This window comes from Peromyscus maniculatus, chromosome 8 (assembly GCF_049852395.1).
Source record: "Peromyscus maniculatus bairdii isolate BWxNUB_F1_BW_parent chromosome 8, HU_Pman_BW_mat_3.1, whole genome shotgun sequence".
Taxonomy (NCBI): Eukaryota; Metazoa; Chordata; class Mammalia; order Rodentia; family Cricetidae; genus Peromyscus; species Peromyscus maniculatus.
Window position 1 is genome coordinate 89450950 of NC_134859.1, and position 25527 is coordinate 89476476.

Consider the following 25527-nt stretch of genomic DNA (forward strand, 5'->3'; position numbering starts at 1 on the left):
CCTGGTACCAAATTTTAGAATAAGGACAGTGAGTGACTGTGTGTGTGTGTGTGTGTGTGTGTGTGTGTGTGTGTGTGTGTGTGTAGGGGTGGTATCACTCCCCAGGAATCTTCACAACACAGTCCAAGCAAATGTTTTTGCCTTCAAGGGAGACAGGCAGCTGGGCCGCAGCCCCACACTCTCTGTGGAGAGCCCTACTTCCCCACCCCCCCGCTTTCATTCAAGAGGCAAAAGATGGGGGCAGCACAAAACCCAACAGCATGAACAAAACCAATTCTGGCCAACTTAGTAAGAGCGAGACTCTCCATGGGAAGGTGACTTGGCTTAAGAGCCCAGGGACAAAAGCCCACAGAAGGCTCGCACCTGCTAGCTAGGGTTCGAGGGCCAATTGCAGAAAGCACCTTCTGTACCCCTTTCCCCACATACAGGGGTGGAGGCAGGAGAGGGGAGCAGACCTGAGAAATCAAAGGAATGGGGGTGGCCAGAGGACACGGGCAAGGCAGAGACACGTAGGTACAAAGATCTCAGGACATTTCCTGAAACCCAGGGGACACCCCCAGATGAGCCAGATCTTTCCCACCGAAGGAAAGCTCTAAGGCTCATACCATCGTCTGTCCTTCCCACTTCTCTGCTGGACAGCAGACCTGCAGCAGCTCAGAGGTGCATGGCCTTGGCAGAGGCAAACTGGTATAGGAAGCATCAGGTGGTTTCCATGCCCTCCACCATGGACCCAGAGAGCCCGCACAGTGGAGGGTGGCAAGGAGGGGCAGCCTTGGCCTGTTCCTGCCAGGGTTACCATCTCCCAGGCTTTTACCAACCCTTTTTCCAGATTCACAAACACTGAGGTGGGTTCTCTCTTACAGACACACACACACACATCCATCCATAGGAACACACATATGCATGTACACACACTTCCACAGGTGCAACCATGCCATAGCACGCAAACACACACACACACACACACACACACACACACACGCACGCACGCACGCACGCACGCACGCACGCACGCACGCAGCCTCCCACATTCCATGCACACCAAGACCATTTTTAAGTCTCAACCCAGCCCACCCCACGCCCTCCCATCCCCAGAAATGACAACAGCGAGGGCAGCCGAGATCGGTAGGAAACGTCTCGTTGACAGCTCAGAGCTTAAAAAAAAAATATATACACATATATAAAAAACACTCTGCCCCTCCCCCAGGATCAGGTCCAGGCAGCTCCTTCCTGCGGGGGCAGGGGAGAGGGGCATGGACTGCCTGCTTTCTTGAAGGCAGCACCTGTCTCTCCCTCCAGTTCAGTGTGGCAGCCCAGGCGGCAAGCCCCTCCGGGAAGGAAAGGCTCCCCTGAACATCCACGTTGGTGCAGGTTGCAGGTGCGGAGGCCTCAGCGAACTCTTCAGGACACACTCCCACCCCCATCTCCCCGGTCCATTGTCCATGCCGGAACTGCAAGTGCAGAAGAGGGGTGGGGCGGGCCGGTCCAGTGCTGGCTCAGTCTGGTGGTTGCTGTCCCTGGAGAATCCCTGGAGCTCAAGGCCCCAAGACTGCCGAGTCCTAGCCTGGGCTCACGCAGCCTCCTACCCCCACTGAAATTTTTTTTTTTCCAAAAAAAAAAAAAAAGGAAGAAAGAAAGAAAGTGGGGGAGGCTGAGGGGACGGGGGCAGAACATAGGGAGAGACAAAGGTGGTCAGTTGGGGAGGGAGCTCTGCAGTGGCTCTCCTTGGCTGCCTGCCCAGGGCCGGGGGTGGGGGGCCGAGCCTCAATTGGAGTCAGAGTCTGAGGAGTCCCCTGAAGAGGAAGAGCTGGAGCTGCTACCCTCAGACTCATTGTCTTCATCCTCGTCGTCGTCCTCGTCGTCATCCTCATCGTCATCGTCATCCTCATTCTGGGAGAGGAAAGAATCCGCAGTCACCAGGTGGCCCTCCTGGCCGTCCACAATCCTCCCCCCTTCCTCCGTGTCCTGTCCACCCACCTCATCCCCATCCTCGCTCTCATCTTCGCTGCTGGACTCAGAGGAGTCCCCCCCATCCTCGGAGGAGTCCCCATTCTCATCATCTTCCTCCTCTTCCTCCTCCTCGTCATCCTCATCTTCCTCATCATCATCCTCCTCCGACTCCTGGGAAGTGTGGAGATACGTCAAGTGGCCGGATGAGCTCCATTTTACCAGCCCGGTTCCACAGACACCCACCCATCTCGGAGGGGCTCCTTACCGACTTAGACTGCAGGGTGGTCCGGCTAGACTTAGGATTTGGGCCCCGGAGCTTAGTCATGTTCTTACGTTTCTACCAGAAAGCATGGGAACAGGAAGGGGCGGGGCATTAAGTTCCAGCTCCTGCAGAGACCCTTCCCCACCCTCCACTGCCATGCGCTCACTCACATTGGAGATGTATTCTTTGTATGCTGCGCGGTCCTGGGGAGACAGGCTCTGGAGAGAAGAGCTGGGAGTCAGAGCACACCCCATACTACTGCTGGCTCCTTATGTCGACGTTCACTGGGCAGACACTCATGTACCATCACCTATCTTTACCCTCAGCCCTCCCCAGATTCTGGGTCCCTGCAGAGAGCTCTTAGGGGCTCAGCACACAATCTTGATTATGCCACAGGTATCTTTCTCTGGAGTTATCCTGAACTGACAGCTAGTTTTCATATCAATTTTCTCCAACTGCTCTGCCCAAATCATAGCTCCACACTCAGGACCTTCTAAACTCCATAGCCTCCCCCATCACTCATGAGACCCAACACCAACCCCACCTGGACCCTGGTCTTTGAGCCATTGATGAGATGATGGAGGGTGAGAAAATTCTAGAACACTTAATTCCCACCATCTCCCTGGGTCTCTGGTCAACCTGAGAATTGTTTCAGTGACAGGCAATTCTCCTCACTGTGCAGATCTGACTATTCAAAGCAGGAGAGAAAAAACAAGAGGATGCCAGCCTGGCCAGAGCTTACAAATCCACTGGCCCTGGCAGGAAAGAAGAAAATGCAGCTGATGTGAATTTTCTACCAACTATGTAACCTTGGCAAATTATTTAATACCTCGGCTTTCTTAGCTTTAAAAGTGCCAGTGCCCATTGCCCTGAAGAACTTGAGTCACCAAAGGAACCATGAGTGAGGGCCAGCTAGCAGGATCCCTCCCTGGTCCTCCTCTCTCACCTTGACCCAGAGGTCCAAGTGCACCTTGTATTGCTTCTGCTGTTCCTCGGCCAGCTTTTTATAGTGCTCCTTCTGGCTCTGGGAGATGCGCTGCCAGCGGCTGCCAATCTCTACCATGCGCTCTTTCAGCGGCAGGTGATTCAGCTCCCCATTGGACAGCAGCTCCTGGGAGAACTTCTGGTAACCGTTCCTGCAGGTATGACAGGGTGGCACAGGTGTGGCCAGGGTCCCGAGCCAGCCACCTTCCAGTCCCATCTTTGGACCAGGATGGGCGCTAGCCTGAGGCTTACATGGGAGGTTTCTTGGGCTCGCCCTGGAACTTCATCTTCTTGGAAGAGTTCGTAGCAGCTGGAGGGGCCCGCATCTCACTTAACTCTCTCTGCAGAGACATGGAAAGGTCACACTCACACACTCCAGAGATTAAGGCAGAAAGAGCCAGAGTTGGTGGTCAGTCTGGAATCCATAACTAGACTCTCCGTGAAGCAACTACCTCCCAAGTTAACCACTTCAAGAGGACCATTCCAAATGCCTTCTAAATTGAAGGTATGTCCCCTAGGAACCACTTTAGAGGCTAGTACCTCAGCTCTCACCTAGCCTAGGACAGGCTGAAGATTAAGAGACTGGCTCAAGGTCCCCACCAAAGCTGGGACACACTTCTGGCCCAGCACCCACTTATTTACACGGAGGCGTGTTACTCAGTCCCTTCCCACCTCGTATCGTTTTTGGTCCTCTGCTGCCTTCTTAATCCACATCAGCTTCTCCTTTTTCTCCATGTTGTTCCAGGTCATCTCCATGGCTTTTAAGGCTTTCACCCGGTCATTCTAGGGTACACACGAAGGGCATCAGCTGTAGGAGGGGTCCTGTTGCTGCAGGAGGCGGCAAACCTATCCTTTCCCACTCCCTGCTACCTTGAAGCGGGCCAGATAGTCTCCGATGACACTCTGCTGCCAGATTTCCTCGGCTCTCTTGGGCGACTCGGGCAGCTTGCCCCGCTCTTCACGCTCCCCGCCTGGCTTCCTCTCGGACTGTGCTTTCAGAGCAGCCTCCCGGGCCTTATATTTAGCCTATAAGGAAAAGGCAACTGGAGTCAGCCTGCGAACCACCCCTAGGGGGCGCGCTAAGCCCACCAAGCAGCGGCCGCGGGCTCCCGCCTAGGAGGGCGGGGCCGGCAGAGGCGGGGGCGGGGCCGGCAGGGGCGGGGGCGGGGCCCAGCAAAGGCCGTGGGCAGCGCTGATGTCGCGCAGACTCCGCCCCACCCATGGGGCCGCTTTCCAAGGGAAGACATCCCCAGCTGACAGCTTCCCGCCTTCCGGCTGGCGGGCACATGTGTGATCCACACCGGCCGGCCGGAGTGCGGCCTTAACCGCGTGCACGGAAGGAGCCCAGGCGGCCCTTAGGGGAGGTTGGTGCCAGACTCCCCAAGGCCTGACCTTCTTCTTCTCGGACAAGTCGTTCCACATGCGGGCCAGCAGGCGGGTCAGCTCGCTCTCTGAGAGCTCAGGCCGCTCCTCCTGCAGCTGCCGCCGCTTCTCCTCGGAGAAGATGAACATGGCAGACACAGGCCGCTTGGGCTTCTCAGAGCCGCCCTGGAGGAGGGACGGGGAGGGTCAGCGGTCCAGGGACCATCAGCCTAGCGTAGGCGGGTGGCTCCACCCTATGTGGCCGTCACGGGGCACACACCTTGCCGCCTTCCTGAGAAGGCTTCTTGGAGGCTGGACTGGTGGTCTGCTTCTTATTGATGTTCAACATCTTTTCTTCCCCCAGGACTCGCTGCTGCTCCTCCTCGGGCAGGCTCTGAGCAGGAAGAAGGGCGGGCACGGCGCTGCAGCAGGCAGGTTCATCCCCCTCAAGACTGCCTGCCAGGCCCACCCGCTGTCCACCATCCTACTCACCTCGAGGAACCGCAGCAGTTCGACCTCATAATCTTTCTTTTTCTAGGGAGGGAGAGGGACTCAGTCAGTTGTGGACAACCTCCATTCCTCCTGGGGGGCAGTCACCCTCAGCAGGCCCCTAGGGGCTGGGTGTAACCCTCTGTCCCTCTAAGGATGGTAGACAATAACCAGCAGCCCGGCTGGGGCAGACGGCATGCCTGAACCGGTACCCCGAGACAGGCCCCAGAGATGGGGGTGGTACCTGGTCGCATTTCTTGTGATAGGCGTCTTTCTCCTTCTGGGAAAGGAGCTTCCACTGTTGACTGCAAAGCACCATGCGCTCTGTGCTGGGCACGTCCTTCATGTTGGCCATGAGCTCCGCGCAGTACAAGGAGTAGCTGTTCCTGTTGAACCCAAGAGAAGGCACGCCTGTGAGCGAGTGGGCGAGAGGTTTCCTAGCTGCCCAACCTGGGTTCAAGTCCTGCAAAGGCCCAACTCCCTGGCTGCCCGCTGGCCCGCCCACCCACCCGGGGCAGCGCTCACGGAGGTGGCTTGGTGGGTCGCCCGTCGAACTTGTCCTTGAGCTGGCGTTCGGCCTTGGTGAGGGTGGATTTGGTGATGCCTTCCTCGCTGATGTTCAGCTCGGGATGCTTCTGGATATAGTCACGCATGATCTCCTGCAGCGTGAGAGGTGGGGGAGTGGAGGGTAGCGGGGGAGGGGGGGGGCGTGGGGTTAGCCGGGACGCCGTAAGGGGGAGAGCCGCTGGGGAAGGGAGGCCGGGAGCAAAGCTGGGGGTGGCGGTGTGTGCCTGTGTGTCTGCTGTGTCGTTTGCAGTCTGGAGCCCTGCTCTGCCCTAGCCTGAGATCTCTCGGTGGGGCGGGGGGGCTGTGAGATGGTAGGGGCAGAGGTGAGGGGCCCCCGAGGGCCCCTCCCTCAGTAGAGGGTCGGGGAATGACCGCCACCTGCGCAACGCGGTGGCACAAGTCGAGGGGCAGAGGCTCGTGAAGAGCCGGATGGGGCGGAGCGCAGCGGAAGCCTAACCTCGTACTCCTTCCGCTGCTCCAGGGCCTTATGAATCCATTTCAGCCTCTTTTTGTCCGAGAGCTGAGACCACTGCTTCCCCAGGGAGTCCTTCACCTCCTTCGTAGTGGCCTGCAAACCAAAAGCCGTCAGACACACGCAGGCAGCCAGGGGCAGGGGAGGGGGGTGAGGGGCACAGAGGCCCCGCCCCCTCGGGCCACAGGAGGTCACGCGAGTGTCCACCGCAGGCCAGGAGGGTTATGGTGGGGAGGCAGGGATCCGCCTTGGTGCAAGGGACAGGCTCACACACACGCTCATTCATACGCCAGCTGGCCCAGGCCCTGTCCATGCAACCTCCCCCTGGGGAGGGGCCTCCTCTCCTGCTCCCCTGCACCATACCCAGCCACCTGGCGCGGCTCCCCCCTTGCCACCGCCGTGTGCCCTCCACCCCTACCCTTTGGCCAGACACTCACATCCGGCCGCACTTTGAGATACACCTTCTTCTCATGAGTATACCACAGTTGCTGGGGAGTTTTGGGCTTCTCAGGGATGTCCGACTTCTTGGCATTCTGGATAAGGTCGGGGTGATCCTCCCTAGCCAGGGGACCAGAGCGAGGGTCAGCAGGGTCACTGCTAAGGCAGACCCCAGCTAGCCGTCCAACCCAAGCCTTCTTTCTAGGCCTCCTGCTGGAGCTCGCTGAGGGTTAGTGGCTGGCAGCCTGCCTCTGCCCCTAACAGTCTAGGCAAGACTTCAGGTGTTCATGGATGATGGGTTCTAGTATCCAGCCGGGATCGATTTATCCTACCACACCCAGTACCCCGTGGCCCTCCTCTGCCTTACCTGAATCGGGCCAGGTTTCGCTCGAACTCCTGTTTCTCCCTCTGGAAGTCCTGAATATATTTCATCTGAGGGGAGGAGGGATGGGGTCATCCAGGACCCAAGAGCTATTTCACCCAGAGCTAGAAAAGCCAGCCACCCTCCTGACTGCCTTGCCTCCTGCTATGGTTTTGGATGTATGGTATCTCTGCCCTCGGTGAGTTAACTCACACTAGGCCTGGTGACTAATTAACCCGACAGCGGGATTTACAGGGGTCTTCCAGACATTCAATCTCCATCTTATTCTCTTCACCGAAGGCAAAATGTCCCAGAAGCCAGGGGACATGGAATCACCCGCTGGGTGGACAGGAGCAGGGTAGGACTACCCACCCCTTCCCCCAATACCACAGCCAGCCCCCTGGCCTTGTGGAACCCTCTTGCTGCGGCTGCTTCCACTTCCACCCTCCTTGGCAGCTGGCGTTGGTCTATTCCCTCCAAGGTGAGGGAGGCTAAATTCTGCCTCTACGGCAGGAGAGGGTAGTGTTGAAGGGACACACAATGAATTCTTGCAATGTAAATCAAATGTAAATGTCCTGAATTTGGAGTTTCTCCCCATCCATCAAGTCTCCAGCGTTCCTCATATTCCTGGTCATCAACCCCTCTTGCTCTGACCCCTTCCTCTAGCTGGAGCCCCAGGCTCCCCCAGAACCTTCCTTTCCCACCTTTCCTCTGGCATCCTGACTCCCATGTAATAATTTAGACATTTCTTCCTTCCTTCCTCCCTCCCTCTATCCTGGGGGGTCACATTAGCAGTGCAAGGAGCCGGAGGCTCACAACCAGCCAGACCCCTCCTCTTAAAGAGGTACCATATGCAAGGAGGCATTTTCCCCACGCTTCCCAATGAAAACCACAAACAGCATCGCCTTCTTGGGGCAATCTCAGTCCTCCTCAGGCAAGGTTTTGGAACTAAAAGGCATGATGTCAAGGTTCTGGCTCACGTTCTACACCCCACGTCAGGAGTAGAGGAGTGAAGTAACTTACCTGAATGAAGTCCCTACACACCCAATTGGCAACAACGGGCAGCAGACAGGCCCAAAATGGAATGCCCATGCTAATGCTTTCCCACTTAAGTTTCTCTGAATCTCCTGGATTCTGTTTCTTAGCCTCTCCCGGCCCTCCCTTGGAGGTTCGGTGCTGTATGTAGTCACTGTCCCCAGTCCTCACCCACGGGGTCAATTGCACCTCTGGCAGTTCTTGCTACTCTTGGCTTGGGTATGGGCCACAGACAGCTGCTTTTACCCAATCAAACCTATTCCATTTTGGATTCAGCAACAAGGCGGTATGAGCACTCAGCCAGAGTATGCAGAAAAATGGCTGCTCAGTGTGTTGGCTGGTGCCGTTTGGGGGGCTAGAGACATACAAGTATCTGTCCTTTGCCTGTCCGTGTGCATTTCTACACCTCGCTGCCCCCACTGACATCTCTTTTCTTGACTGTCACCCATCATCTGTGTTGCGCTCTCTCCTCATCCCATTTCTTTTGAACTCCCTCTCTAGTTCTGCTTTCTGCCGTACAGGGAACCTGAGCTGTCTTTGGCTCCATCCATCTCTGTTCAGGAGGTTTGGACAACTTCTACCCCTAAAGTGAAGTACCCCTGATAATCTAATCAGTGGGCCATTTCTGTAGGGAACAGCCTGAGGTGAGGAAGATGTGTGCCTTTGTATATGGGGAAGCAAGCTTGCTTCTGTGACTACAGCAGGAAGAAGAGCCCTGGAGGGAGGGAGAGGTTCCAGTCAAGTGTGCTCCAGCGTCATTAGTGCCGAGGCCCCTGTGCCCCTATTCCTTGCTCACAAAGACCAGGACAACCCACCAATCCCTTTCCTATGGTCTCTTGTGTGCTCAAGCATCACAGTAGGTAGAGAACTGCTCCACAGCTGGCCAGGGAGGATGCTTGGGTGTGACTGCTCAAAACACAGCAGCGATGGCTGTGGTTACAAGGTCAATCGGAATGCCTTCTGGGTCTTCCCTTCCAAGGCGGCCTGTCTGACCTTGTGCGGGCCTAGGAGGGGACAGATAACCACGGGAGCCTCCACACACACTACACTCTGCTGCATTACCCATCCACACCCCTGACGTTGAGTCTCTTTGTCTAAAGCCTACCCCTACTCCAATGACCTACCCAAACCAGCCGCTCTCACCTGCAAGCGTCTCTGCCCTCCCCTCCCCTACCTGAGCCCCCCCCCCCCACCTTCTTCTTCTCTGGAAGCTCCTTGTATTTCTTAGACAGGATCTTGGTCAGGTCCAGGTTGCTCATCTCAGGGTGGAGTTTCGCATACTTGGCCCGCTTCTCCATGAAGAAGCGGAAGTAAGGGGTGAGAGGCTTCTTTGGGAAATCCGGGTGTTTCTGGAAAGGAGAAAACTGAGGTTAGACACCGTCCACTCTTTCAACCCCGACCCCCGGGCTTCTCCTGGCCACTCACCTTGAGCTTTTTGCCTTTGTAAGGGTTTTTAACATGTTCCTGAGCATCAAGGATCAATTCTGTCAATGTACGGAACTTCCTCACCTGGAGGAAGAAGCCAATGGGGAGAAAGGAATTTGGGAAACACCACTCCACAGTGCAGCCTTCTTTTCCAATATTATTGCCACTCCTCACCAGACTGAGTTCACTGAGGACACAAACCAACAGCCTACGTACAGGCAACCTCAGCCAGAGGCACTAGATCATGCCTACGGCAGAGGTCCAGGCAGTGAGGGCACACCTAATGGCAGTCACCACAGGACAGACTGACTTCACTGTGGCTTCCATGCCTGTACCTCATAAACTCCTTAGATTGGTTTGGGTATTCAAGGTCACCTAGAAAGACTAGTAGAATTGTGAGCGTCAGGCTGTTGCTATTGCCCAGGCTACTCTGTCCCCTTAGGCGTAATAATCAGAGCTGACAAATAAACATGTAAACACCCTTACTTTAGGACAAGTTTGCCTTACTTTCCCCATTTTCTCTGAGATTAAAAACCTGAGACAGGCTGGGCGGTGGTGGCACACGCCTTTAATCCCAGCACTCAGGAGGCAGAGCCAGGCGGATCTCTGTGAGTTCAAGGCCAGCCTGGGCTACCAAGTGAGTTCCAGGAAAGGCGCAAAGCTACACAGAGAAACCCTGTCTCGTAAAACCAAACCAAACCAACCAACCAACCAAACAAACAAAAAATCTGAGACAAAGGCACATACAGATGTGTCTGTCTGTCAAAAGGTAAGAATCAGTTACCTCATTGGAAATCTCCACCCATTTGAGCTTGCACATATCTCCTGAAAAGTCCTTAAATGCAACTTTCTCCCAGTCCATATGCGACTCTGTGGTTTTGAACTTGGAGCTGTCGTTGGATGGGAGGTTGTTCTTCATGCATTCCAGCAAGGTCAGCATATCTTCCTGGGACCAGCGGTCTGGTGAGGTGAGAGAACTCATCACACCTGGCTCTCGCCTTTCCCAGCCTTTTTGAGTTCAAACCCTCCTCCCAAAGCCCCTGGCTGCCTTTCATCTGAATTCATCCTTCCTCAGACCTGGCTCAGCCCCCAAAACTGTGGCCATACTGGATTAGGGCAGGGGCTCTGGACCGGATACCACCATACTTAGCCACTCTGGACGTCATGTCTGGCTTACTTCAAAGCTATCATTTCTAACATGCTAGGCTGCCATGGACACTTTTACTACATGAGCTGGAGTCAAGCTATAGTGATTTGGGGGCCTTAAGGTACATGGCTCACCAGAAAGGGAAGGAAGCAGGACGTAGATAACATCTAAATGTGGTCATGCTCTAGGTAGGTATAAAAAGCATGCAAGGCCCAAGTTGGGGTGTGGGTAGTAAGGTACCCCATGAAGATCTCTCCAGCCCAACATTAAAGTCTATCACCACCTGCCTCCCTCACAGTCACTTTAAGGAAGACCAAAGGAGAAGAATTTCTGGCAACCAGAAAGGTGGAATTCAAACATCAGAACCACATACAACAGTTCTCAGAAAAGGCATGCGGGCGGGGAGAGTTCTCAGGCCCTCACTCTCTGGAGAACCCCAGAATTCCAAGTTGCCATCACAGCCCAACTCCTCAGGAAGGCAGAAAGGCATCTTGGGCCAACTGTTTTCAGCTGCTGAAGGGAAGCCCAGCGGCAGCTCAGACCTCTCTGGAGAGTGGCTGCTCTGGAAGCTGAGCTGGGGGAATCCACGACCAGGATACAAAAGGCTCTTGACTTCCACTTGCATGCAGTACCCTGGGCCAGGGTCAACAGAGAGGGTCTCATGGACCCATAGTCCTCTCCCCTAATGTCTCTCAAGCATTGCCAGATGCTCCGCCTCAGACCCTCCACTTCACAGACATTACACTGCCAGCTAGGCCCTAACCATCTACAGCTCCTATGGCTCGGGACCCTCAATAACTAAATAACCCCTCTCCTCCTCCTACCGACCTCTGACAAAAACCTTCTCTTCCTCTAAGGTGAGGGCATAATACTTGAGGCTAACTAGGAACTGGCTTGCACGGGTCTGCCCTGCCCCTCAATCACAGCAGGAGGGGAATGTAAAAGACACAACACTTAAGGTGAAAGCAGAGTAATTTGGATTTGGCCAAACCCCCAAGGGGCAGACGCTTGACTCTGTAAACTTAAGACCCTCTCCCAGTGCACGGAACGCAGTCTAGTGGAACCTTATAGTAGCTGGTGAGTTCGTGTGTGAGAAAAGACCAGTTTAACGAGGGCAGAAACTGGGGTCCCCTACCTTGGCCTTTGGGGGCGGCCATTTCCAGGTCTGTGGGACAGTCTGCTTCTCCGTTCATTCTCCAGCTGTCCAGCCACCTCCTCGGTCGCGCTGGCCGGGCAACCCGGGGTCAAAGCCACCTCACCCTTTCGAAGAGACACCAGATCCACTCAGGTAGGCAGATGGGGGGGGGACTTTCTATCCCACCCCCTCCCACAAGGGAGGGGGCATAGATCCACACTCTCAGCGAGACCCAACCAGGAGGATCACAGACTTCATCGGTGGTTGTAGGAGTGAACCCCTCTCTTCCCTACCCCAGCCCCCAGCCCCTGCAGCCCGGCTGCGCCGCATGCGCCCTCCCCTGCCCACGCGAGAGACTGCTCCCGGCTCCCGCGTGCAGCTAGCGCCCGCCCTCCGGCCTCCTTCCCCCACCCGGGCCAAAAAAAAAAAAAAAAAATTTTTTTCCCTTCCTCCTCCTCCTCCTCCTCGTTGAGCGCCCGCCCCGGGGAGGCCCCAGGCTGGAGGGCGGGGGAGGAAGGGCGGGTAAAGGGCGCGCGCGGGCACGGGAGCGGGCACGCGCCCCAGTCTCCTCCTCCCGCTTCCCCCCGGCCGGTTCCCCCCGCCTCCGCAACCCGGCGGGGACCCGGACGCAGCGCAGCCGCCGCCAGCCCGGGAGCGTAGCGGCCACACCGCCCCCGGGGACCAGATCCGGATTCCCGCTGCTCCCCCCTTCCAACCTCCCAACGCGGTCGCCGCCCGTCCGGGCAGGCGAGCAGCCGGAGAGAAGCGGCCTAGCCTGTCCCCCGCCCCCGAGCCACCTACCGGGGCCAGAGACGCCGCCACCGCCCAGCTACCCCGACGCGCACGGAAGATGCCCGGCGCAGAGGCGCGACCGCGGCGGGAACGGCCGCCTCCTCCCCGAGCCTGCGGCCCAGCCCTGCCGGCGCCCCCGCCCCGGCCTCCGGGGAGCCGAGCCAAGCAGAGGGCGGGAGGACGGCGGCCGCGAGGCGGGGGCGCTGCGCTCACCGGCCCCGCCGCCCCCTCCGGCGGCCGGCGAGAACTGCGCCTGCCGGCCGGAGAAGCGCGGGCTCCTCCATCTGGGGCCTCGCTTCCTGCCCTTCCCACCCCTGGCTCTCGGCGCCCTTCCCCGTGTCCCGGTCAGCTCGTCTCCCGTCCTCCTCCCCGGTCTCGCCGCCCGGCGTCCGCGGCTCGCTCCCTAGCCCCGGCCCCGGCGCACGTCCTCCGCCGCCTCGGTTACCCGGCGCAGCGCGGCCTCTGAGCTCCCCGCTCCGGCGGCTCCCTTCCCGGCTCTGAGCGCGGCGCCCTCCCCCGCTCGGCCGGGCACAGCCGCAACTCCCTCCCGCGGCGGCAGCGGCTCCTCCTCCGGGCGCGGCGGCGGCGCTGGGGCGGCGGCTGCTGCTGCTGTGGCGGCGGCTGTGGCTGCTGCCTGCTGCTCCTCGCGGCGAAAAGCACAAAGCACAGCGCCCTCCGCCTGCAGGCAGCCCGCCCGCCGCCCGCCCGCCGGCCCCGGCCTCAGCTCGCACACCCCCCGCCGCCGCCGCAGCAGCAGCCTCCGCCGCCGGAGCGGGGAGGAGGAGGGAGAAGGGAGGAGGAGGAGCGGGAGGGGGGGCGGGAGAAGCGGGGCAGCGAGCGCGTCCTTCCCCGTAGAGCGCACACCGACCCCCGGGGAGCGAGCGCCAGCCCGCCCGCCTCGCCGGCTCCGCTCCCTCCCACAGCCTGCCCGGGCGGGCTCCGCGGGGGGCAGCTGGGAGGAGGGGCGGGCGCTGGGGGGACCCGGGCGGCCGAGGCGGAGGCAAGGAAGGAGGGGAGGGGGGGTGGTGGTAGTGGCGGCGGCGGCTGCTGCTGTTGCTGCCGCCGGGGAAGGGGGGGGGGCCGGGGCAGGGAGACACGCAGCCGCCCGGATGGCGGCGGGGCTGCGAGCCGAGGCGGGCAGGCAGGCAAGCAGGCGGCGAGAGCGACCTCGCCAGCCCCGCGGGGGAACTAGCAGGCTTGGCCGGCGCGGGAGGGAGGGCCGAGGTGCGGCGGTGGAGAGGGTGCCCAGAGGGGTGGCCGGCGAGCCTCGCGGGTGCCGGCAGCCCTGCTCTGGAGCTCTCTTCCAGGTTCTCCGAGCTTAGGCTCGGTCTTCCGGGCCAGCCCTCGTCCGCTTCCCTCTCCCGCCTCGGGGAGCGGGCGATCGCCCACCCTGGTCCCCGGAGCGTGGCCACCGGCTTTGGGCTCACGCTCGCCGATCGCGGTGCCAGGTTTCGGCGCCTACCTCGCGGTCCCCTTATCTCCGAACGGCACTCACGAAACTTAAAAAATATACTACTAGTTCCCTAAAAAACAAACAAACAAAAAAAACTCCCCCAAATCCACCTAGTTTCTCACACCCGCGGGAACGACCCGGACTGGCCGGCCCCGGTAGAGGAAGGGAGCCGGTTCAATCCAGCCCGGCGTGGCTCCCTAGGCCTGCCCTGGGCGCGTGGAGCCTGGAGATTGGCGCCGCCAGGGAGCAACCCCTTTCCCCCGAAATCCGCCGCACCGAGGCCCACTTACCGAGCGTGTGGGTGCTGGTGAGGGCAGGGGGGGACCTGGCACTCCGGCGGGCGCAAGAGCGGAGTCGCAGCTCCGCAGCTGCCGACGCCGGGCCAGCGAGTCTCCAGACAAAGCCCGAGATGGCGAAGCGGAGCGACGGCTAATGGCGAGCCCCACGCGCCGCGCTCCGCCCGCCCCGCTCCGCCCGCCCGCCCGCCCGCCTCGGCGCAGCGCAGCGCCGCTTCGAGCGCTAGCCCGTCAGAGCCGCCTTGGCGCCGCCGCCTCCCGGGCCGCCCCGGCCTCGCCTGGCCCCTCCGCCTCCTCCGGGCGGCTCAGCCTCACCCCTTCCCTCCCACCGCTCTGGGGGCTGCACGAAATTTTTTAAAAAAAGGAATAAGAAAAAAATTTTTGGTTTTTTTTCCTTTTTTTTTTTTTTTCTTTCCAGGCAGACATTTTTTCGACGTTTGGTTCTTTTTTTGCTCTCGGCTCGCACTCACCTGCGGGGCCGCCGGCAGGGCTGGGGGCGGGGGTGCGCGGGGCTGGAGCCGCCGAGCGCGGGTTGAAAGCTAGCCAAGCTCTGCAGCGCCCGACCCGGGCGTGTACGCCGCCGCCAGTCCCCGCAGAGAAATCGTCCTCCTACCCCCGCCTCCATCGCTCTGCGTTTCTCTTCCAATCAGCCGGTCGCTTGGCGGCTCCTCCAGTCTCCGGCCAAGCCAGCTGCCTAGAGCGAGCTCCGCTCCATCTGCTCGCCCGACTCCTCGCTCCCCTGCCGGGGCGGGCGAGGCAGCTTGAAGCCGGAGGGGGGATCTGAGGGATCCTGCCTGCTCCCGCTCCCATTGCTCCATCCCCGCTGTCTCCTGCCTCCTCCTCCTCTCCTGCGTTTTTCCAACTCTCCCCTGTCGCCACTGGTGTGTGTCTGAGTGTGTGCGCGCAGGTTTTTTTTTTTTTTTTTTTTTTTTTTTTTTTTTTATTGCTCTGCTTTTGCAACCCTGAACCTAAAGCGGGGTGGGGGCGAAGGGAGTGTTACAAAAAATGAAAAAATAAAGACGCTCCTAGGTTTGCAACACATCGAAATACCGGGGAAACACCCCGCCTCGTTCGATCGCGATGCCCCGCGAGGGCCTTCCGGGTTTCAGAGCGAGTCTTTCGTTGTTCTCGATGCCCCCCGTCTTCAGCGGCCTTAGGATCCGAGGAGTTGGAGCGAAAAGTTCTCCCCTGGGTCGTAGTGGTATCAGTGGGAGTTGGGAAGATTTTTCAAGACGCAGCGGAGCGGCCATCCCTTCTACCCCGGCTTCCGTAACTAGGCCGCCGCCGGGGTGGGGGTTTAGAGCAAAATCCCGGAGCGTTTGTGCGAAGGAGCTTGGAGGGGGGGGGGGGGGGAGAGTCAGAACCGGGAACGGAGCTTCGTGCGTCTCCCCTTGGTCTCTGCCTCCAGTCGCCTGCTAGCTCCCCTTTTAATTTTTTTTTTTCCTCTCTTCTCCTTTAATCTAATTTCTTCCAACTCCACCTTTGTTGTTACCGGCGTCACGCCTGGATCAGCCAATCCCATCCTCGCAATCAGCTTGTCAAAAAGGCTTGGCCAGCCCTGAGAAAGCAGGCCGCGGGCTCAGCCCCCACCCCGGCCGGCGGCGGGGAGCCGGCAGGAGAGCCCGGCCCCCCCAAGTCCTAAGGCTGGAGCTGCAGCCGGGCCACCGCCGTCCGAACCTCCCGCATCCCACCATCCGGCAAGTCCGAAGAGGAAAGGCCTGGGCGTGAACGACTTTCTGGTCTCCCGCTGTCTAGGCTTTTGCCTTCCCTGATCAGCGGAAGGGCTGTCTGGATTAGACGTGGGGAGGGAGAAGGCAATGTCAAGGACGCCTGCTTCCACCAGGCCAGCCCACGCGTGGTTTGTGCCATCGCTCCCCGGGCAACGCCATTGCTCCTGGCTCCTCGGCTGCCACAATAACGCCGCTGTTGCTCACATCTCAGCCAGCTGGGTCGCACTGTCTCTTTGGACTATTCCTTGGCACACTGCCTTCTCCTTCCTCACAGTTTGGCTGCTGGTGTAATTCCTCTCGTCTCCTGGGGAAAATGAGACTCCTTTCCCAGGACTTCCACATCCCACTTCCGCCACGTTGCATGAACCGAGATCTGATGTGTCCGGTTTAGGGGCACAGCATGTACCATGATAATCAAGTTTAGTCTTCAAGGCCCGTTGCTTGGAAGGCCTACAGGCGGGTCTGTTCTCAAATTATTTAATTTTTTTTTAATAAAAAGAGTTTTCCTCCCAAATTGTACGTTTAGAGCCCCGTCAGCCCAGATCTGCCTTTGGAATATGCACTAGGCATTTTGTATGGGATCAAGCCATCTCCTGCCACACTAAAAAAAGCAGAGCGTGGAATATATTTATCTATTTTGACTAGGGTAAAATTAAAAGGCTCAGGTGTCAGCCCCAATGGCCTAAGCCTTTAATCTCAGCACTTGAGACAGGTGTATCACTGTGAGTTTAAGGCCAGCCTGCTTCATATAGGAAGTTCAAGGCCAGCCAGAATTACCCACTTTCCCCACGCCACCTTTTGTTTTGTTTTTGATTTTTGGGGTTTTTGTTGTTGTTTGGTTGGTTGGTCGGTTGGTTTTGTTTTTTGAGGCAAGGTTTTTCTGTATAGCCTTGGCTGCCCTGGAACTCTGTAGACCAGGCTGGCCTTAAACTCACAAAGATCCAGCCTGCCTCTGCCTCCCGAGTGCTGGGGTTAAAGGTGTGCGCCACCACCGCCCAGCCTCTTTAATACTTTTTAATACTGTGTGAGTTTGGATAAATTCTGCCCTAACTAGACCCCATTTCCTTATCTATCTGCTTAGAATGAGGATTGCTTCCTCATCAGGGATTGGAGGGTTAAGGGAGAGGACGTAAGTAAAACTATATATTTCTCCATATACGGCACTACCACAATTAAAACCAGAGAAACACACTCCAATAAAGTCCAAATGTTCCATGGACAGATCTGGAGCGCAGGTATTCTGGCTTCTTGCCCTGAACTTTTTGGCTGAGCCAAGGGGCTTTTTGGTAAAGTGTTTTGGAATAAAACAGGATGAACATGAATCATAAAGATCATTATTATTATTATTGATTCCTTGGGCAGCAAAACTCGTGGGTGGACTTGGAAACCATTTAGCTTCTTTACCTTTGTTGAGTTTCTGGTGAGGTCAGGAGTCCACGGTTTGGGCCACAGGCCACAGAGTGAAAGAATCTGCCCTCGGCCCTTGTTCTTCACCCTTTCCCTGCTGGTGTCCCCCCCCCCCCCCATTCCTGCTCTCTGGCATTCACCTGGAAGCAGAGCCTTGACATTCCATAGCCCCAGCCCAGGCTAGCACAGCATACTGCTAGATATGTGCCCGGACTTGGCTGCAGTCCTCTGGGCTGCCCTGTCCAAACACAGGCTCTTAAGAAACTCCCAGGGTTCCTTGAATACTTTAAGCAAAATGTAGTAGTTGACTTGTTATATAAAGGAAAAAAATTAAAAAAAAAAAAGGATTTATTTTTATTTATTTCTTTGTGTGTGTGTGTGTGTGTGTGTGTGTGTGTGTGTGTGTGTGTGTGTATAGGAGTGTATGCTGTCAGAAGAGGTTGTTGGGTCCCTTGAACCTGGAGTTAGGGTGCCATGTAAAGCTATGTTGTGCGATATTTGCTCACACCTTGGATGGGGAGATGGGGGAGCCAGTGATTAGTCATAGAGAGGACAGAGGAGACTCAGAAAAGAGTAAAGAGGGACTGAGAGATCCAAGGTGTTGTTGTGTTTGTTTTGTTTTTCTTTTTCTTTTTTTTTTTTTTTTCCCAGAGCTGAGGACCGAACCCAGGGCCTTGTGCTTGCTAGGCAAGCACTCTACCACTGAGCTAAATCAAATCCCCAACCCCTTGTTTTGTTTTTTGAGACAGGGTTTCTCTGTGTAGTTTTGGAGCCTCTCCTGGATCTCACTCTGTAGACCAGGTTGGCCTTGAACTCACAGAGATCCGCCTGGCTCTGCCTCCCGAGTGCTGGGATTAAAGGCGTGCGCCACCGCTGCCCGGCGTGTGTTTAATTGTTGTTTTTCTCCTTTGGGACAAATGGAGAGACACTTCTCTTGCTGTGTCTCCAGCCAAAAAGGAAGGTCAATTGGTTGCTTCTTGGCTTCTCTGATCTAGCAGGTTTTCACCCCAACATTTGACTCCTGAGTCTTTATTGGTAAATAGAATGATAGAGACTTAGTTAAAAATCTACATTTGGCAGCCTCAGAAATCCTGCCAGGCCACAGTCTAAACAGTGGGGTGTTGCTAACTGCAGGGCCGAGGGACATAGACAATAAATAGTTAAAATATAAGTAGATTCAGGTACGGCTGCTTAGTTGACAGGAAAATAACATATATATTATATTTTATATATATAATGTAACCCTCAATCAGATAAAAATATTGAGTATTTCCAGTATCTAGCAAGCTCACTCAGCCAATATTCCCCCTCCAAATGTCCTCAGCATTCTGAGTTCTATCTCCATAGATTATTGTTTGGTAGATTGCATAGTATTCCACTGCATAAATATACCACACTTTGTGGGGTATGTTGGCGCACACCTTTAATCCCAGCACTCAGGGGACAGAGGCAAGCAGATCTCTGAGTTCCAGGGCAGCCTGGGCTACAGAGTGAGTTCCAGGACAGGCAGAGCTACACAGAGAAACCATGTCTCATAAAACAAAGCAAAACAAATATATATGCCACAATTTATCTATTCTACGGCTAATGGACATCTAGGTTGGATCCAGGTTGTATGTGTGTGGGTTACATTTTATTTATTATGACTGTGTGCATATGCTGTAGGAGGAGCACAGCATGGCAGCCACATGCATGTGGAGGTCAGAGGATAACTGTGGACTCGGGTCTCTGCTTTCACTTTGACATGGACTCTGGAGCTCAAACTCATGTCTTTAAGCTTGCATTATTGAGAGGCTAGAGTCTTCCCCCATTGACCATCTTGCTGGCTCCAGTTATTTTTATCATTGTGAACAATGTGGCTTTGAATATGGATGTCTTATTATTATTACTATTAGCTTTTATTTCATTTATTTACTTACTTGTATGTGGGGGTGGTTCTGTGCCACTGAGCCCCTCTGGAGTTCAGAACCAATCTCTTTCCACCATAGGGGATCTGGGAATCAAACGCAGGCCGTCAGGCTTGGCAAATGGCACCTTTTCTAGCTGGGACATCGTGCCGGGCCACTTTAGTCTCTTTTTTTTTTTTGGAGAGGGGTTGGTTTTTCAAGACAGGGTTTCACTGTGTAGTCTTGGCTGTCCTGGAACTTGCTCTGTAGACCAGGCTGGCCTTGAACTCACAGAGATCCACCCACCTCTGTCTCCTGAGTGCTGGGATTTAAGGCGTGTGCCACCACTGCCCGCTGTCATTTTTCCTAATTAACATAATTTTTATTGGTTCTTTGGGAATTTCACAGCATGTACTATAATCCCACTCATTTCCCAGTCCCTCCATGTCTGCCCTCCACCCTTGTAGCCTCCCACAAAAGAAAATAAAAAAAAAAAAAAAAAAAAAAAACTTCCAGTCCTCCGTCCTTCTGCTCCCCCATCACATGTTCATTTGTCCCAGAGGCCTTGGTAGCTCCCCTATGTTACAAAGTTTACCTTTTTTCCCAAACAGCTTTACTTGCTAACGTTCCATGCAATGAGTTGTTGGTCTGGTTCAAGGCCTCTGCCTCTGGCACACCATCAATCCTGGGCCATCAGTGAAACTTCTCTGGGCTATCCACTGTTGACCCAGTCATGGAGCTCCACAGGACTGGAGGTCCCTTCACGTTCTCCAGGAGGTCATAGATGGCGTAGATGTTGGGGTGGATGTGGGCCTGGGTGGTAGCTGAGTTGGTCAGTCTGGGCCTCTACGAGGACTACTCCCTCAGGAAAGGGTCAGGGCCAGCTCTCCCGCACAGATGATGAGGGGGTGGGGCCAGCTTTTCCAGGTACAGGGCCAGCTCTCCTGTTGTGGCAGCCATCCAGGTGAGGACAGCTCTCCTGAGCCCACAACACTGGGGCCATTTCTGTCAGGAGTGGGGCCAGCTCTCTTGCTGAGGTGGTCATTGGGCAGCAGGACCAGCTCTTCAGTGCCCAGGCCACTGGGGTCAGCTCTTCCATGGCCCCCAATGGTAACATGGGTCATGGACATTATCACAGACCCTGGCTGCTTCAGTAGGGCAAGAGACTCAGACATACTCCTCAGCTGCAGCTCGGGCCTGAATGTCACCATGGCCTCAGGTGGCAATGCAGGCCACTCAGATCAGTATGGCCCTGGTGGGAGCATGGCCCTGGGACACCAATGTGGCCTCAGGTGATTTTTAACTTTCAGGACTGTGAGATGTGTGTGGGGGGGGGGAAGAACCCAAACCCCCAAACAACTCCATTTTCTTCATAAAGTTACCCAAACTGTGGTATTCATTGCTAATAATAGAAAACAGACGAGGATGGATCAGCGACTAGACGGACAATAGTTGGATCATACAGATATGGAAGTTAGGAAATCTCAAAGTCTATAGTGACCCAAGAGAACTAATAGTGTAGTTCTAGTCCAGATCCAAAGGCCTGAGAATCAGGAGAGGCAATGATGGGCTGGTGTAGCTCAGAGGTGGAGCATTGGCTCAGCATGCCTAAAATCTTTTTTTTTTTTTTTTAAAGATTTATTTATTTACTATGTATACAGTGTTCTGCCTCCATGTATGTCTACAGGCCAGAAGAGGGCACCAGATCTCATTACAGGTGGTTGTGAGCCACCATGTGGGTGCTGGGAATTGAACTCAGGACCTCTGGAAGAGCAGTCAGTGCTCTTAACCTCTGAGCCATCTCTCCAGCCCCCATGCCTAAGATCTTAAGTTCGATCCCAAGTACTGGGAAAAGGAAGGAAGGAAGGACAGATATTGGATTTTCCCAGCCTTGTGACCCACACTGAAACATCTGTCCTCATTGGATCTCTAGCTTTTCAGCATCCACACTTGCTTTATCTCTGTCCTTCCTTCCTTCCTTCCTCCCTCCCTCCCTCCCTCCCTCCTTCCCTCCCTCCCTCCCTCCCTTCCTTCCTTCCTTCCTTCTTTCCATGTTTTTGTTCTACTTATGGGTGCTCAATTGATTGTTATATGAGATTCAACATTGAGGAGCACAATTTGTTTTGGTCAGCTATGTTAATCTAACCAGAGACTCCCTTACAGGCACAGCCAGAATGATCAAATCGGAGGACAGTTCATGGCCTAATTAAGACATAAAATTCAGCATCATATATGATAAATGCACATCTTTGAAGTTTTTAAAAAATTATGTATGTATATGGGGGGGGTGTCATGTGCATGTATGTGAAAGTTTTTTTTTTTTCAATTGTCTCTATATCCAGGGTAGGTGATGGTAGTGGTGGTGCTGTTTGTGTGTGTGTGTGTGTGTGTGTGTGTGTGTGTGTGTGTACGAGTGCCCAGAGCATTCCAGGAAAGGGTGTAAAATCACTTGGAGCTGGAGATTATTATAGTTGTGAGCTGCCAGTGTGGGTGCTGGGAACTGAGCTCAGATCCTCTGGAAGAGCAGTACATGCTGTTAACTGAGCCACCGACACAGCACTGACGGTTTGGTTTGGTTTTAGACAAGGTTTAATGAATCTCAGGCTAGTCCTGAGCTTGTTATATAGCTAAGGCTAACCTTGAACTACTCTTCTTCCTGTCTCCATCTCCTAAGCTATGGAATTGCAGTATGCATCACCAAGTCCAGTTGATATTACAAAAAAGAAAAAAAAAACATGTTTAACTTTATAAAGAAACTGTAGGAGCTGGAGAGATGGCTCCCCAGAACCCACGTGGTGCCTAATAACCTTCTGTAATTTCATTTTCAGAGGATCTGACTCCCTCTTTGGCTGCTGAGAGAACCAGCTCTCAGCAGATCACAGGACCTGGAGAGGTGTGGCGTTGGCGAAACTGCACACAGGAAACTTTATCTGAGGGGTCAAAACTTAGTTCTTACCAAGATGCAATAAGACTAAGAACCTCCCCCTGTATTGAGGCTGGGCAAGGCAACCCATTATGAGGAATAGGGTTCCAAAATCCAGTAAAAGAGTCTGAGACAGTCTACCCTTTTCTGAATAGAAATGGAGGAGTGAATGGTGGAGGGCAGGCAGGGAAGTGGGGGGGGGGCTGGGAGGAGAGGAAGGAGGGGAAACTGTGGCTGGGATGTAAAATAAATCAATATATAATTTTTTTTTTAAACTTAATTCACCAGATGGTAGTGGTGCATGCCTTTAATCCCAGCGCTCGGGAGGTACAGCCAGGTGGATCCCTGTGAGTTCGAGATCAGCCTGGTCTACAGAGCAAGATCCAGGAGAGACACCAAAGCTACAGAGAAACCCTGTCTCAAAAACAAAGCAAAAAACCCCTTAATTCTTCATTTTATTGTTCTTTCTGCCCCTACTACGTTCTTTCTGTCCTGTTTCACCCTGTTGCTTTCCTTCTTCTTCCCGGTTATAATCCTCACATATTTCTTATTTTTCTTTTATCCTTTTTGTACCTCCTAAGACAAAAATTTCTACAAAAGGAAAGATTACTCACAACCACAAGTTCCATATTTTCCAAAAACAAATTAAAATCTTAGCACAGGAATAAATCACATTATGATCACAAGTTACATGTTTTTCTTAGTGTAGTTCACAAGTAGTTGAACATTTTTCTTTGTATTAATTTTCCCACTGTAATATCTTCACCTCAAAGCAATGATTCTTTTATAATTGATTAACAAAGTTTTAGCAAGCCGAGTATGTTTCAGCCAGTTCCTTTGTACTGGCAGGCAGCTGTTTGTGGTTACAAAGAAAGGATCAATCATGTTATTCTTTATCTCAAAAGGTAACTTTACAAAAGATTTTTTAAAAGTAATTTATTTGCGGGACGGTGGTGGCGCACACCTTTAATCCCAGCACTTGGGAGGCAGAGCCAGGCGGATCTCTGTGAGTTCGAGGCCAGCCTGGGCGACCAAGTGAGTTCCAGGAAAGGCACAAAGCTACACAGAGAAACCCTGTCTCGAAAAACCAAAAAAAAAAAAAAAAAAAAAAAAAAAAGTAATTTATTTAACTTTATTTTATGTGCATTGGTGTGAAGGTGTCAGATCCCCTGGAATTAAAGCCGCAGACAGCTGGGAGCTGCCCTGTGGGTTCTGGGAATTGAACCCCGGGTCCTGCTGAACCCTCTCTCCATTCCCACAAAAGATCTTAAAAGAGTCACAGATCTAAACAATCAGTCATTTCTACTTTAATTCCTCAGAGTGCACACCCACTCATCAACATTATTTTATTTTATTAAATCATACCAGGAAGCCAAGGGCAGAAATGGCTACAAGAAATTAGTCATCACCGTTGGTCACCAACCCATCTCTTCCAAGAAGGGCCTGTCAGCTAGTAAGAACCAGGCTGCCTTTGTGCGCCTTTCCAAACTTTAAATTGTTCCTCCAAATTTTTGACATCAAAACCTTTAACTTTAATAACTTAAACCTAACTTTAATAACAATCTACATCTCTAAATTCTTTCTAAGAGTGGTGGTTGAATCATTAATCTGCTCCAGCAGCAATGCTTGGAAAAGCCAATCTCTATTATTGTAAGTACCAGTGACACTGCCTAGTGAGGGGCTGGAAACCTCCTGAGAGTTTTCATAGGTTATGAGGGACATGGTGACCTCGAGGGTGATAAACAGAGCCATGCTCAATAACAGCATGAGGTCCTCAGGACACGTAGTCCTGGGGCTCTGCCTCTCCAGGGCACACCTACTATGGTTTTGCTGAATGGTGAGATGTTTTCCATGAGTTCCAAAGCTGGAACTCTCTCATGGCCCCCTGACACTCTTCTGGCCTCTGAGGACACTGTGTACATGTGGTGCATAGACACACATTCAGGCAAAAAACACCGATACACATAAAATAAATAATAAAGTCTACAAAAGAAAAAAGGAAAAAAGAAATCAAGTTTTTTCCAAAGCCACCATACCTCTGTGTTTTACAAACAGCAGTGGGAGTTCCTGATGTTCTGTACCCTTCACTGGCATTTGCTCCCATTGAGGTGTAGGATCCCATGGGTGCCCGATGGCTGAACATGGTGGGAAACACTTCTCTACATAGCCCTGTGATCAGGGAAGCCTCGAGTCCTCTTATCAAAGTCATCTTTCAAATTAGTTAAAGGTATTATACTCTTGAGCCTGCTGTAGGTAGGATCTAGCAAATTCCCTTAGAGTCTCTGTCTCTGTTTTTCTTTGTCTCTGTCTCTATGTGTCGTTCTCTATGTCTCTGTCTCTCCCTCATTCTTTCAACATCAGACCTACATTTTTGTCTTTTATTTTGATGGAGAGAGCATTGCGTTGTAACTCAGCCTGGACAGGACCTCACTGTCTAACCCAGGCTGGCCTTAAATTCACGGTGATTCTCTTATCAGTCATCACAGGTGCTAGGATTACAGGCAGGAACCACCACGCCCCACTATTCAGCTTCTTTGTGATATCCCCAAACCCTTCTTCAATGAAACATGCCTTTCTTGGCTTCAGCTTTATGCTTTTTCAAGCCAAACTGCAAATTATCAAATCTTTGTCTATATGCTTTTGCTCCTGATACTCACTATAAACCTGGCTATAAGCAGCCAACAATATCCATGCCATAGACCAAATCAGAGGGCTGCCTACTATGTTTGTACTCTGGGTCTGGGTTACCTCACTCAGGATGATAATTTTAATTCCATCTATTTGCCTACAAATTTCATGATGACATTGTTTTTTACCACCTCATAATACTCCATTGTGTAAATGTACCACATTTTCTTTATCCATTCTTTGGTTGAAGGGCATCTAGGTTGTTTCCAGGTTCTGGCTATTTTGAATAATGCTGCTATGAACATTGTTGAGCAAGTGTCCTTGTGGTATGATTGATGTAGGTTGATTCCCAATTTACTGTGATACCGCCATACTGATTTCCAGAGTGGCTGTACAAGATTGCATTCCCACCAGCAGTGGAGGAGTGTTCCCCTTTCTCCACATCCTCTCCAACAGAAGCTGTCATAGGTGTTTTTTATCTTAACCATTCTGACAGGTGTCAGATGATATCTCAGAGTCATTTTGATTTGCATTTCCCTGATGGCTAAAGATGAGTATTAGATGCAAAGCAAAAAATAACCAGGCTACAACCCATAGCCCCAGAGAAGCTAGGTGAAGAGGAGGACCCTAAGAGGGACACACAAAGATTGCCCCAGGAAGGGGAAAGGGTTAAGATCTTCTGGGTAAGCTGGGAGGGGGGAATAGAGGGTAGGGGATGGAAGGTGGGAATAAGAGGGTTCAAGATGGCTGAGTTAAGGGAGGGACAGAGAGGGAGAGCAATGAAA

The 25527-nt window shown here is 53.8% G+C and overlaps 1 protein-coding gene across 11 annotated transcripts; it reads right to left on the reverse strand.

Moving 5' to 3' along the window:
• Positions 1 to 1122: 1122 nt before the first annotated feature.
• Positions 1123 to 15119, reverse strand: Ubtf (upstream binding transcription factor). Of its 11 annotated transcripts, none has more exons than XM_015995521.3 (21): positions 14639 to 15019; positions 11628 to 11752; positions 10130 to 10305; positions 9346 to 9429; positions 9114 to 9269; positions 6892 to 6956; positions 6524 to 6644; positions 6072 to 6182; positions 5573 to 5706; positions 5292 to 5433; positions 5051 to 5092; positions 4839 to 4952; positions 4589 to 4744; positions 4067 to 4222; positions 3869 to 3979; positions 3449 to 3537; positions 3159 to 3348; positions 2383 to 2430; positions 2216 to 2287; positions 1978 to 2121; positions 1123 to 1890 (listed from the first exon to the last, which is right to left on the reverse strand). In XM_015995521.3, the coding sequence occupies exons 2-21, from the start codon at positions 11683 to 11685 to the stop codon at positions 1765 to 1767; spliced, it is 2295 nt and encodes a 764-aa protein (XP_015851007.1). In that variant the 5' UTR covers positions 11686 to 11752; positions 14639 to 15019; the 3' UTR covers positions 1123 to 1764. The 11 variants fall into 11 exon arrangements, with proteins under 11 accessions (XP_015851007.1, XP_006970662.1, XP_076399541.1 ...); XM_006970600.3 differs by lacking the exon at positions 14639 to 15019 and adding an exon at positions 14163 to 14354; XM_076543426.1 differs by lacking the exon at positions 14639 to 15019 and adding an exon at positions 14163 to 14302 and having other exon boundaries at positions 2220 to 2287.
• Positions 15120 to 25527: the final 10408 nt, after the last annotated feature.